The following is a 14,724-nucleotide window of genomic DNA, read 5'->3' as shown; positions in this document are numbered from 1 at the left end:
GAGAGCGAGCTCGGCGCGGGAGGAGATGACGCAAAAGGCCGCGCTCCCCCCCAAAAAGTGCTTCTCCAGGACGAAGATGGCGGCAACTTAGCCCAGGGACCAAAGATGACCGTGGCCACCGGGAGGCAAAACCCAGGCAAGCCCGCCCCGCGCGCCGGGGGAGAACGCGCCCGGCGGCACCAGCCGCCGCCGCCGCCGCCGCCGCTCACTGTCACCAGCCGCCGCCGCCGCCGCCGCCGCCTCCTCCCCTTCCGCGTCCTCAGCCGCGCTCCGGGAGCCCTGCAGCAGCGCCGCGCCGGCTAGAGCGCGGGTGGGGGTGGGGGGGGTGGGGGGGGGGAGGAGGGAGCGGGGAAGACGGAGACCCGGGTGCAGGCATCTGTGCCAGGGCTCTGGGCTCAGGAGGAGGAGAAGCAGCCCCGGCAGCGTTAGGAAGGAGGGAGGCAAGGCAGGCAGGGGAGCTGCTCTCCTCCAGCCGCCCGCCGGCAGCGGGGGAAGCGGCATGCAGCTGGCAGGGGGCAGCCGGCTTTTCTCAGGAGAGCGATGGAGATCTGCTATCTGACAATGCCTGGGTGAGAGGAGGGGAGGAAAAGAAGCAGCCAGCCAACCCCACCACCAGCCGCCACCACCACCACCACCACCACCTCCTCCTCCTCCTCCTCTCTCTGCATTGTTGCTCTCATCTGCTCCACCGTACTCTGTATTGGATGGATCTGTGGTGAGACCCAGCCGGATCCACCTGCAAAACCCAACAACATTTCAATAGGGGGAGGACGAAGAAGAAAAAGAAGAAGAAGAAAGAAGAAGAGGAAGAAAGAGAGAGAGAGAGCGGGAGAGAGAGAGAGGGAGAGGAAGGAAGGCAAGAAAATCCCCCCCCAATCTTTTAAGTCAATGCATATTGTGGTGACACTGGCAACGGAGCCCTCACGGTGGAGTCGGCCAGGGCTGTGCGTTCCCAAAATATGACCAGGGGTGCTTGGATGTGCAGTCGGCAGTACGATGACGGCCTAAAAATCTGGTTTGCACCCCGGGAGAACGAGAAACCCTTCACTGATTCAGAGAGGGCTCAGAAATGGCGACTGTCCCTGGCATCGCTCTTGTTTTTCACAGTCCTGCTCTCTGATCACTTGTGGTTCTGTGCCGAAGCCAAACTCACCAGGACCAGAGACAAGGCGCAGCAGCAGCCCGAGCATCCGGAGCGGGAGCCACTCTCTAGCATGGGGGAGCCCTCGCTTGCGGCACAGGCGGCCCATAGACTCCTCTCCCCCTCATTACCCACCCTGCCTCCCTCCCCCAGCAGCAGCGGCGGCGGCAGCAGCAGCAAAAATAATAACAATAACAACAACAAGGCTATTTTTCTAGGGAACTCCACCAAACCTTTTTGGCGCCTGGAGACGTGTTACCCGCAGAGCTCCGCGGCTGGCCAGTGTTTCAGCGTGGAGGATGCGGACTCTGTGTGCCGGGGGAGATGGAGCCGGGAGCAGCAGGTGACCGGGAATCATCCGACTCCGGGCTGGAACTTGACGGATTTTTACCTTTCCTTTTGTAATTCCTACACCCTTTGGGAGTTGTTCGCCGGGTTGTCCAATCCGGACACTTTGAACTGCAGTCTGGATGTGGTGCTGGAGGGGGAAGGCTCCTGCCGCCAGTGCGTCCAGGCTTACCAGCGCTACGACCAGCACGCTCAGGAGAAATACGAAGAGTTTGAGGTTATGCTCCAGAAATATTTACAATCGGATGAATACTCGGTGAAATCGTGTCCTGAGGATTGTAAGGTAGGAGCCCTGCTGTGTTTTATGCTCTCTTTCATTGATGGGCCGGCTGGTTGCTTTCCCTTTTATTGTTGGTGGTGTTTTTAATTCGGGTGCTGATGGCTTTAATCAGTAGGGAGGAATTGACTCTTCTAGTGGAAACTGACAAGGAGCCCTTATTTACGCATTGCTTGCAAGGAAAAGAAGAGTGATCCTTGGTCCTCTGGGAGTGCAGAGCTGGATTTCCCCTACTCATGAATATGCGATTGGCTCAAACTCGGTTGCCTGCTTCCACAGGGCTTGGATGCGGCTTAACAGAGAGGCAGGGGTAGGGGCTGCATGCCAATTAGAAGGACCTAGTACGGCAGTGGGGTGTGAATGGGCTGTCCCTGGTTGTTGACGGGCTGGAGTGGACGTGGGAAGTTGGTTGTTCCGCGGGATCAGCGGCGTGGTTGCTTGGCGTTTGTGTAGGCGCTCGGTGGCAAAATGTATCTGTTTCGGTGCGCACCGGGGGAACTTTCTGATTGCTGTGTAAGCGATGGGGCTATGCGACGTGACTCTGTCCTAACTTTCAAGACAAGTTACTGGTTGTCTTGGGCTTTTGGGATGAATCTCAGTGAAGTCAATTGATGACATACGTCCGGTGTTAGCTGACTTGCAAGTCCGTCTTGTCTTAGAGCTTCCAGAAGCAGGGTGCTCTCCAGAATTGCTGAAGGACAAATGTTTCGGTGATTTGGCACAGCATTATGAATACAGATGTGTTGTTCTCTTTAACATGTGCAATGTGATGGGATTCTGGGGGAATCAAGAATGGGCATTTCCTAACGTACGAATAGAGATTGTGGCAACGCGATCACGTGTAAAAAGGAAGACATTCCAGATGACTATCTATGTATGCGTATGTGTCTGTGTCTGAAGTCTGCTCTACACAATCTGTGGAGTGGGGAAGAGCTCAAGGACTAGAGTGGCTGTAAACAGACATTGCAGTGACCTTTACTAGGGAAGAAATGATGACAGAATTTCAATAAACCTCATCGTTAGTCTTTGTGTATTCCCCATGCTCATTCAGAACGATCCAAAGACAGATTATTTTTCTTCATAAGCAAACAGTGTCCCACGTTGATAGCTGTCTCTCCACTTTGCACAAGACTAGTTGGCCCAGCTCTCGAGGCGGGAAAGCGCAGGGAAAGGGGACGTGCTTGGTACTTAAAATACAGTCTGGTTTTTAAAAAATATTTCCTGAACAACCAAACCATCTACATGGCTTCTGCTCTGAACTGGCTTGCCTGAATTTTCTTGATTATCTACTGCATTGGTACCTTAACAAATCCAAACCAAATCCTGCTTTAGAAATCTGAATCAGCTGAGTACAGCAGCACATACAAGTTATCTATCTGAACAGAAGGCTTTTCTGGTGAGCATATTGAACAAGAAAACCTGATCCCACACCCGTTAGTGTCTTTTAACTTTAACAGGGCCTTCTGGAATCGTTTGATTATTAGGGTATATGCCTTACAGAATCCCATTGTGTTGAATATGGGCAGTACGAATAAAGATAGCTTATGTATACTGCCTCAAAGGACAAACATATGCATGTCCAAAAGTCCAATAACGTTATCTCATTATGTAAATAAAACCTGATGTTATCAGCAAGAAAAATATGTCTGTAGAGTTTTTCTCATTAAGTTCAATAGAAATAAAAGCAACTCACAAAGCAATTTTGGACCTGCATTTCCTGGATCATTTAACCGTATATGTATATGTAAACACACACCACATGCATTTTATACTTAGACTACAGTGTAAATATCTTTTATCTCGAAATTGGCTGATTTGGAGGCAATAGAAAATGTTTAGGTAAGGGCCACAAGTGTGAGGGCATCATTGCCATTTCAGTAACTCCTCCTGGAAATTGATCTCCTGCCTTGTGCTGCCAAACTAGCATTATTTACATTATTAACATGATGTTTTAAATCATAGGCTGGTTTGATTGGACTTTTTCACCACCACATTAACAGTTGCTTCACCATATATCATATCATATGAGAAAGGGAAAATTGCATAGAATACTAATTATACAATACTGTATATTATTTCTTTTTTTTTCCCACTGGGGGTTGATGTGAATACATGTTTTGAATGAGTGTTCTGAAGAGAAATAAAAATAAAATTAATCCAGTTACATTTTAAAAAAGAAAATATCCATACTTGTACCTTTCCAGTAAGAAAAGGGGCAAAAAGGAAATACAGAGCAAATTACTAATAGTTCTTGGGTTGGGGTTGCATGCACCAGACCTGCCTGCCAGTGCTATTCTACCATGTATTGAGAATTTGTCCAACCAATCTATGTGACAAAGTGAAGACAAAACAAGAACAAAAAATTCAAGTAGTATTGTGCCTTTTGGAAGATATGACAAAGAAGTGATGTGGTCAACTATATTTTTTATGTGTGATAATTAATGATCAGATGCAAAGCCCTACTCCTGTTACACTGGCTCTTTTCTAAAAGAGTTGCTGTCCAACGTGCTGAAAGACAGAGCACAATGCTTACTGCTCACATAGTCTACATACACTGGAGATATATAACTATGTTACATGTTCTCTCCCTGAATTTATGTTTTTTAGGACGTCTTTTAGGACGTTTTCAATCTTATATATCAATGTGTGAAATCCAATCATTTAGCAGTCTTAAGCAGTCTAGCACTTCACATGATATATAGTAAGGTGATTTAGTGTACTGTATACTCAATTGTATGTACATGCAACTATAAAGTCCTACTTTTTTTTTAAATGCCCTATCTTGGGGAAATGACCTGTTTAAAAACAAAATAAATTGAAAATCCCACTTTACTATCTTGTTTTGTTCTTTATAAATACTTGATTTATTAAAAAAAAGGGAAACAGCTTTGCTAATGTACTCAAATTTGTGATAATTAAATGTCTAGATGATATTTAAGAATTATGTTAAAGGATCAACATCTAACATCTGATGAAGCAACAGAAATTTCACATCTAATCATATATAGTTGTTATACCCCATCTGACTGGTTAATGTGGTGTGCTGCTTTTTACTCTGTATGAAAAGACAATATGAAAAATAAAGAATTCACTCAATAGGCATATATAAAAAGACAGGTCAGAAGTGAAATAGGAAAATCCATTCAAGAAATTTATTTGCATTTAAGAAAGTTTTCGTATTCTGGGAGAGTAGCTACATTCTGGAGGAGAAGAGAGCATTTCATCCAGTTAACAATTTTTAGTGGATTACAAAATCAGGAAAAGTTACTATGAATACCACTCACTGTAACATTTATATTCTGCTGGACCCTCTACTCTTCCTTACCCCAGCAACCTCAAGAAACAATTGATTCATAGGTTAATAAGTGGCACTTATGACATTACTCGTTCTCTCAGGCAAATTATTATACCTTTCAATAATTATAATGTAAATCACAATTAGCAAATATTGCATGTTTTTTTTACTGTATCATTCTGAAATACTGACTTTATACTTTCAGATTTTTACCTAAAAGTAAGATTTTTATGAGTTATTGGACTTTCTTCTCTGAATGTTCTAAGGTTCATTGTATGCCTAGTAGTTTCTGGAGTTTGTTTTAGTCATGTTTTGTATTATGGCAATACCTTTGTAGTCAGAATTTTTTTGGGTTAGTATAAATTCACTTTTAGATATTCTGTTAAGCTGAATTTCATATTTAGGCTCCCAGATCTTCAAAGTAAAAGCATATTAATTAAGTAGAAAGAAATTGCTTCCTCTAACATCAGTAGATCTTGCTTTTACATGTTACACATATCTGTGCATTTAAATTTGAAGCAGATTAGAGTAGTTGCTTTAAATTCTCAAGGTTCAGACACTTATGCTTGAGTATGCCACATAAACTGCATACACAATGTATACTGGTTGGGGTTGAGCTTCTCTGTGGACTTGTTTCTGTTTTACCTTCACGTGTTATTGTTGTTGTCTCACTGTAATTCTATTCTGGTTTCAAAATATATTGATCAACTGTTGCATAAGTCTGGTGTCTTTGAACATTTTTTTGTTTGCTTTGGTAATCACACATACTAGGGATATACAAAACAAGAAGTACAACAAAGAAAAAACATTTATTTTAATGCATTTAAATATTGGGCCGGGTTCTTAGCTGGTGCAAATTAGTGTAGCTCCACTGACTTTAATAGAGTTATGCTGAGTTATAACAGTTGAGAATCTGGACCATTATTTATTTTAAACTTTGATTTTTACAAAAAAATTGCTTTTGTTTTGAAATATTAAGAAACAGATTGAAGTAATGTTTACATCTGGTGAAATTATGGTAATTGTGATTGATAATATTGATATAGTCTTGTTAACCAGGAATAACTGATACTGAATATAAATGGTATTGGGTTGATGTTAGAAGACACAGTTCCTAATAATGAGTTGTCAGCTTTCCGTCAGGGGAAATACTCAATTTCTTATTCTTAAGTCAGAAGCCTATTGCTTTTCTGGAATAGAGGAAGATTCTGGCTGCTTCTGAGTCTGAACTGGGTCAAAGCACTAAGTAGGCCATACAAATGTAAAGGTTTTTTTGAATGCTGGTTTTGGAGACAGAGAATATTTTCTGTATGGAAAGCATTTGAGCTGGAGAATATTCTTTGCAGACACATTTATTAATGCTTGTAGTTGCTGAACAAAACAGTTAGCATCTCAGAGTCAATTATTTCACTGTAAGAAACTAAAGTGTATGAAATAAGACCTTACTGCCCTTTGTCAATACTAGCTTAAATACTGTGATGTGTTATTCATGTATTTTCATGGATTGCCATAATAACATCTAATTATTCTCTTTTAATGCTAGGATACCAGAGTAGAAAAATTAGAAGATATGCCAATATTTTTACTTTCTCTGTTAAAGAAAGTGGGTCAAATCCTGCTGGAAAATCTGTCATAACATCAATGAGATGACTGAGCAAGGTCATCAGGCTTAGGCGCACAGCTCTAAAATTATTTTGTTTATTAAAATCCTTCATTGCCAAGCTCCCCACTGAAATTAGTTCAAGGAAAATGGCATGGTAGATTCAATATATTTCTTCAGTCTGGGCCTTATCCAAAGTCCAAATCAGTGGGAGCACTTCCATTACTATAATGGGCTTTGGATCAGGCCCTAGATATCCTATAGGATGATACATAAAACAAATACACTATAAAGATTAAATAATATGTAATCAGTTCAGATTTGCAATTTTAAGTCCATGCTGCTAGTAAATTTGTAAAAATAGTTGAATTCCAATGCTACTTAGTTAAAATATGGGTTCCTGAATATTATTATTATCACAAGTATTCAGTTGATCAGTGAATATAGCTGGTATGCTTCTACGCCTGGTTTTTATTTGATCATTGTGTTCAACTCTTATTAAGTAAGAGGTTATTCTAGAGCATTTTAAAATAATTAAAATTACAGTATTTCTCATTTCATTGGAAATATCATGGTTTGTATGAACCATAAGTTTACCGTAGTACTTTTTTTTTCTAAACAGAAGATGCACTGTAATTGGATTTTGGTTTAAGCTCTTTGTTAAGTAGGCACAAAAGAACAGATGAGAAATTTGAAACCAAATTTCAGGTGACGAGAACCTTTCTATTGCAAAGGTCAAATAGACCAGTATTTGACACAAAGCTACTTCGGAGTTTCAGTCACACAGCAATATTTAAAATTTAATACATTGGGGAGTGATTCTTAAAATTAATCACTAAGAGTGAAGTCTTATGATTTGGCACTGGTGGACAGTATCTAGTATAAAAGGCAATTGTAAAAATTGAATTATAAAGTTGATATTTAAAAAAAACCTCTGGAAATATAGTGTGTATTTTTAAAACTTCTTTAAAGATGAATAACATATTATTTTGCAGGAAATTATGATCAGTTTGTTTGCTCTGAGGTAAAATTATTTTCATGCTGTAGAGTTTAAAATACATCATGTAATTTAGATAACTTCACAAATTGATGTTTGTGCATATTTCTTTGCTGAACTGAATGTAAGAAGTTAAACCAAAAGCGTAATTTTTCCCCCTGGAAATTAGTTTGTGGATTTGACATGTGGCAGAAGTCAATACCTCTATTATAGTTCATTATGGCTTTCTTGTAATTAAGGCCCTGGTCCTGCCTCCGTTTAAGTCAATGGCAACACTCCCATTTGCACCAATGAGTTTTGGACTGATCCCTAATGTCTTGATTCAGAAACTACTTAAGTACATGCCCAATCTTAAGTACATAACTAGTGCCAATCAAGTCAATAAGATTATTCACATGCTTAAACTTAAGTATTTACTCAAGTGCTTTGCTGTTCCAGGGACAGAGTGCTCAGTAGCTTGTAGATCAACCCCTTAAAGAACAAATTTCCCATGACCATAATTCTACCCTAAAGACTGGATTAGCGGCAGCTGCCATTACACATGTGGGGATCTTAGAGCCATATAGGGTATGTTTATGCTATGTTTTAAAACGCGTGGCAATAAGTCTCAGAGCCTGGGCCTAAAGACTTGAGCTCGCAGGGGCTCATGTTATGGTACTAAAAACAGCAGTGTAACTGTTTGGGTCCAGACTGGAGCTCAGAATCTGAAACCCTCACTTCTCCCTGGGCTTCAAAGCCTGGGCTCCATCCTGAGCCCAAATGTCTACAGAGCTGTTTTTAGTACCATAGCATGAGCCCAAGTCTGTAGGTCCATGTTCTGAGACTCATTGCCACAGGTTTTAAAACACAATGTAGACATACACATAGTGGAAGGTCTCATTGCTCTGCCTTCAAGCCTCCATTCCACACTGGTTCATTTGGATCTTCCTTGTACAGTTTGCAGGCGATGCAGAAGACTCTTTCCTTCATCCCCATTTCCTATTAGGAAAAAGTCATCAGGAAGTTAAATACAGTTCTATCGTTTATAATGCCTGAAGCTCACCTGGTCTTTACTTAGTCCAACAAACTCACACAGAGATTGGTGCATGTTTTGCTCCATGCTGGTCTGAGTAAGGATTGCCTAAAAGAGCAAAAAACATACACACATTGTATTCTTTAGTATGACTAATACACCTCAGAAAACAAAAAGTGACAGTAGTATTAAAATTAGGTTTGTGGGTGTTGTGTAGAAATGCTAATTCTAATGCAGATTGAGTGGGTTTGGTTATGCATGCTGGTACTTGGTGCTGTTCTGCACCAGCATGGTGATATCACCAGGTTCATGGGACCTGCACACAGTCTCATGGGAGAATTAGAGGTGTGTTTTAGAGATATGAATGGGAGTAAATGCATTAGATTATGTGATTGCATCCGTGTTAAATGGGATGAGGGTGGTCTACCTTTTTTTTTTGTTGTTGTTAAGGACTCTGCAATAGTATTTGTTTCTGACTCTTACAAAAGCAAATCTTGTGAGAGCAGGGTGTAAAAGAATGGTGGTCTGGTTGTTTCCCTCCTTATAAAATATTCTGAGAGTGTGTGTGTGTATGTGTTGGGGAAGGAGGTGGATGGATTCCAACAGCTTTCATCTTCTTCTTCTCTCAGATCATGCAAGAGGGAAACTCCAAACCCAGCTATAATCCCCTACAACCCTCTTCATTCAGTATACAGATCTGCTCCCAGTGTATACTCAGAGGCACAACTGCTTGTTTCAGTGAATAACATATGGTTTTACTACATTTTAGTCTTGTAAAAACTGTAGAGCCATCATAGCCAAGAAAGCAAGTGAGCTTTAGCTTGCTAAATTCCAATTATAGGGTCAGGTTAACTGCTTGAAAGCACGAAAAGGCAATGGAGTTGCACTGCTGTCACTGAGGGCATGTTTTAGCCTGCAAAAAACGTGTTTTTTCATGATGAAGATGTGTGAGATGGAAGGAACTTAGCTTGATGTTTGGAATTCTGGTTGAGTTACTTGTAAGCACAGCATGTGATATATGGAAGTCCTGGATCATTCATGTGGGATCTGCACTTGGAAGGGTCTCCCTAAGGATGTTCCCCAGCTCATGCCCAAATCTGGGGTTCAGCTGATTCTGTGATATCATTGACCCCTCTAGATTCTGCAGAGCTCTCTGTGGGTGTCTGGACTGTGGGAAAGATGAAGATTGGGTGGGCAAGAGAAGATGTGGACAGGCCAGGGGTGAAGCTGGGGGGGAGGGGGCGGAGGGGATGAACATTATCTGCCCTTCCAGTCTCATGGAGATGTTTTGGAAAAGAAAATATATTACTAGTATTATCAATTGTGCTAAGCTCCATCTGCAGAAGTTTCAGGGACAGCTGCAGCTGGGAGGAACCTGGGTCCAATGAAACTACGTTGCCAGGGAGCCAGAGATGGGGGCAGGCAGGTGCCAATGAGACAGTTCAGGAACTTCACATGAATGTCATGGCCTCCTGAAGATCTTTGAGGATGTCTTTTTTCAGGATGCTGCAGGATGGGGGCAAATATCCTCCCGTCCCTGGTAGGATGATGCAGAGAGAGATTCTTAGGGGATTTCTTCCCTGTGGTGGTAAAACTTAGGAGATGAGATGATCTGAACTGAACTTATTAAGAGGCAATATAAATGGGATGAGATTTCCAAAAGTGCTGTGCTTTTTGAAGTCAATGAGAGGTTTTCCATTGTCATTAATGGGATCATATCTAGGGCAAAGTTGAGGGCCACTTTTGCAATGAAGTAGTGAATTTTTCAAATGTATCTAGTGAAAAATTTAAAGAAGCAGCATTTTAAAAAATAGGTTATTTTGGTATTGCTTGAATATAAGAAGTTCTATGGTCTTCAGGCAAATCAGAAGCATTTTCTCGGGGAATGAGTGTAATTCCAGTAGTTATAAAAATATCTTGAATGAGTCCTGAATGTATATTTATTTCTGGATGGTCCTTACTTCTGCACAGTGGATTATAAATTGACTTTATTTGCCTGAGTACAACTTGCAGATGCCACTGACAGCCTGGCTAGAGGGTGGCTGAAGGAATGTCTAGAACAACACAAATGACGTGTTGTGATCGGTGCTCTCTCTGTCGGGGCTGATAGAACTATTGATCAAGGTGACAAGGTGACAACATGCATATGGAATCTATAGCATGTCAAGCTACTTCATCTTTGTGGAGTATTGTCATTGCAATGAATCCTTTCATTACATGTTCAACGTATTAGCAATCAAAACCATAAGGAAATTTCTCATGAAAGAAAAAAAAATAGTCTGTGATAAGTAGCTGATAATGTTTCTCACTTTGTCAGTTATTCTTTTAGGGAAAAAAACAGACGTGTTTTAGAATTTATTGTGCATTTCTGATCATTTTTCTACTTTGGTTAACATGCTTTTAATTTGTCAAGAGTTACACTTATGGGAGATACTAGCCCGTTTCATCACATTTAAATTTGTATCATTATGCATCCACTTAGGAATATAGTTTTGATTTAAGGTTTTATTATATAAAGAAGATTTTGAACAACTCTAATATGTATTAAAGCAAATTAGAAAAGTTAATTATATTATCTCTCAGATTAACATGCTACAGTAATTGAGTTCTGAATACAAAATCATAAACAACCAACATTTCTAAATGTATTATTACAAATTATTTTCATTAGGTGAGAACCCTTCTGAGGCATATCAATATATTTATACAAGTGACAGATTAGAAATTAGCAAGATTTTACTGGGATTTGCATTAAAGTAAAGTTTAGTTTGTAACAACAACAAAAGAAAAAACAAAGTAAATGGAGGATTCTTTTCAAATGTCACATTCTGGCTTTTATTCACATTGTGTATTATTGTAGAATAGATACCGCATGTACATGAATCCTGAAAATTTACTCAGCAAAAAGTGAATGGAAATCTCACTTGAGTACCATTAACGTTTTTATCAGATATGATGTTTTTTTCATAATAGGCTTCTATACAGAAATGTGTTGTGAATAATAAGAACACCTTATTTAGTCACAGTTGCAATAAAAATGCTTCTATATTAAGAGATTTGTAACTGAGCTGTAAAAGGAAATCACTCCAGTCTGAAACTTGGTGTAGAAGCACTCAGACTGGGAGTAGAATTCTTTACAATAGATAAATGAAAATAGCTCTTTCATGTTCAAGATACCAGAGCAGAAAAAGAAACACAGAAATTGTCTGTGCCAATAACTTTTTTGAGCTCCTGCAATTTAAACAGCTTTTTGCATTACAGTTGGAAATGTGCAGAAAACTAGGTTTTGATGTGGACTAAAACCTTTGGTGATTTTCAGAGGAAATTACTTTCTCAATACAGAGTAACTTTGTTTTGTCAAATTATCTGGCTAGAGTCTGTTACGATCTTAGTGTTCAAGGCTATATTCTTTGTGTACCTAAATTGGGTGCAGGTTTGGGTCCCATTTGTGTAAAAAAAAAAAAAGGGGGGGGGGATGTTATAGTCTAAAGTACGCTGAGCTGAAGATTTGCCACGGACTTCCAAGGAAGCAGGACTGAGCCTCTGGCTATGATCAGTCCATAACTCATCCTATAGAGGTTGTGGGTTTGCTCCAGTAGCTTGTCCACATGAAGAGCTTCCAATGAAGTAAAGGAAGCTTCACTGGGTGGAATTGCTGTAGGATTGTTGCTATAAGGAGAGATCCATTATTCTGAGACTACTTAGAGAGGGCCATATTTTCAGCAAGTTCCAACTATATTTAATACTTTTGTCTATTTAAGTGAGATCCTTAACACAATATACTTTAATCTTAGATATAGACATCTAATGTTTTTAGTGTCATATCAGGGATTCTAAATGTTATTTTGTCTACCTTAAACTCATTTTATTTCTAATGATATTCCCTCTAGTACTGCAATTAGCCAACAGACATTGATTAATTTATCCTCACTGTCTAGAATACTGGTTTGAATACTGGTTAGAATACTGGTTTGTTTTAATGTCAAAGACAAAAAGTTAACATTGTCTCCCTGATATTAGAAGTTGGAAAGTAATAAAAAAATCATCTAAATCTCCCTGTGCATTTTGTTATTAAAACAAATGATCAAGTTCATCTAATACATTTTCATAGAATATCCAGGTTGGAAGGGACCTCAGGAGGTCATCTAGTCCAACCCCTTACTCAAAGCAGGACCAATCCCCAATTTTTGCCCCAGATCCCTAAATGGCCCCTTCAAGGTTTGAACTCACAACTCTGGGTTTAGCCGGCCAATGCTCAAACCACTGAGCTATCCGATCCAGAGACAAATATTCAAAATATGGCCACCAGATCATCTCGAGGCTATTGCTGATCAAACATCTGCATAAGAGCAAAAACACCTAATTTTTTTTCTTTGCTTATTTGATGTAGACATGCCAGTGAATGAGGACAAGCACCAGGATGGATTTTTAGCTGCAGGCTGCAATTTTAGTAAAGTTAACACTGGGGAGAGGTGCTACCATCATGCATCCTGCCCATTGTTCATCCTGCCCATCGTCCATACTCTCAACTACCAGGCCTTTTAAGTGGTTCCAGTGTAGGGGCTACACAGGTTCCTACCATAAAACCCATAACACAGAGTAGACTTTTCTCAGTCTATCCCTAGGACTCAGCTCTCTCTTCTGAGTTCTATCATCTCCACCTCTGCACAGGGGAGAGAGGGTACTAAAAGGTGTGTGTGCCGGGGGGGGAGGGGAGAACTCTGGTATGCAAAGGACATAAGGTCTTCCCCTATCCCATGAGCATAATGCCTATCAGTAAAATCCCAGGTCTTTTACCACAGTCTTATGGAGAAGCTTTGTTGTGCATTCAGACAGAACAGAAATGGGCAACCTCTGATCCTAGATGAAAGTTTTCTTGCAGGTGTCGCCGCATAGTACCTGCCAGAGTTTGGCGTGGTATTATAAAGATGTAGAAATTTATGAATAAAACACATTTAAAAATATTGGGCCAAACTATTCTCTCAAACCCATTTGTGTGATCGGGTAAGTGTATTGCATACAAATCTATCTGTGACCAATAGGAATTTTAAATGATGCTTTATTTTCACCCAAATAGATACGGTCTGATTCTCCTCTACGGTAAATCAGGAGTGAGTTCATTTAAATCAATGGCATTATTCCAGAATACATGTGATGAGAGAGCAGAATTAGGCCCATGTGGATTAAAACTCCAAAATGTGAAATGCAGAGGATAAATTTTATTCAGATTACTGAATTTGCTAGAAAAGGGGAAGCACAAAATTATGTTTAAAATGCCCAGTTTCCTGTACTTGACTGATTATATTAATTTGCTGTTGATGTTAGACTAGTGCTGTTTCTATTCTTTGTTGCTGTGTTTGGTCTTGATCCTATTCTCCTATTGTATTGATTTTTCATACCATGGCAAAATACGATGCACTTAATTTGTTAAAGCTATGAAAGGAAAAATTACTGAGAGACAGCTCAGCAGAATTAATTTGCCTCTTCCAAACAACAGTATAGGTCATTCACAAGTGTTGTAAGGGCTGATACTAGTTAATACAGAGTAACTCCATCAACGTCTAGATTTACACTGATGCATCTGAGTTCGGAATCTAACAGAGCTGGCTGAAAAACAGAATTTCTGCTCCAATTGAAATTAAAACATTTCACAATTTGTTTTCATGCTGAATGGGAATGAAAAGCAAAAGTTTGAAATTACACATGGAAATTCTGAAAATTTTTGATTCAGAAACATTGAAACATGTGAAGTCAAAACATTATGTTTCAATAATATCAAAAGGTTTTATTCTGATAATGGTTAAACATTATAATGTAATATACATTAAACAAATTATATTATTTTAAATATAATATGTACTATTACAATTGATATAATATAAAAACAAAAATAATCAAAATTATAGTCAAAACATAACATTTTTACCTTCTTGAAATGAAATGTTTCAACATCATCAGAATATGAAATGATTCATTTAGACTTTTTATTATAAAAAAATTCATCATGTTGCTGTAAAATGTATTGATTTGATCAAAACTGCATTTTCAGATGGA

General features: G+C 39.7%; 1 protein-coding gene across 1 annotated transcript in view; it reads left to right on the top strand.

Annotated features, from left to right (window-relative positions):
* The first annotated feature begins 377 nt into the window (after nt 1–377).
* NALF1 (NALCN channel auxiliary factor 1) overlaps nt 378–14,724 on the top strand; it is a 788,290-nt gene continuing 773,943 nt past the window's right edge. The window contains exon 1 of the mRNA XM_084625314.1: nt 378–1,772. Within this exon, the coding sequence (XP_084481440.1) occupies nt 960–1,772 (813 nt within the window). The 5' untranslated portion in view covers nt 378–959. The remainder of the gene's footprint in view (nt 1,773–14,724) is intronic.

Source organism: Lepidochelys olivacea (assembly GCF_965140295.1).
Source record: "Lepidochelys olivacea isolate rLepOli2 genome assembly, chromosome: 1".
NCBI classification, from domain to species: Eukaryota; Metazoa; Chordata; order Testudines; family Cheloniidae; genus Lepidochelys; species Lepidochelys olivacea.
Note: the sequence above shows the minus strand (reverse complement) of the source record. Positions and strands in the feature narration are given on the sequence as shown.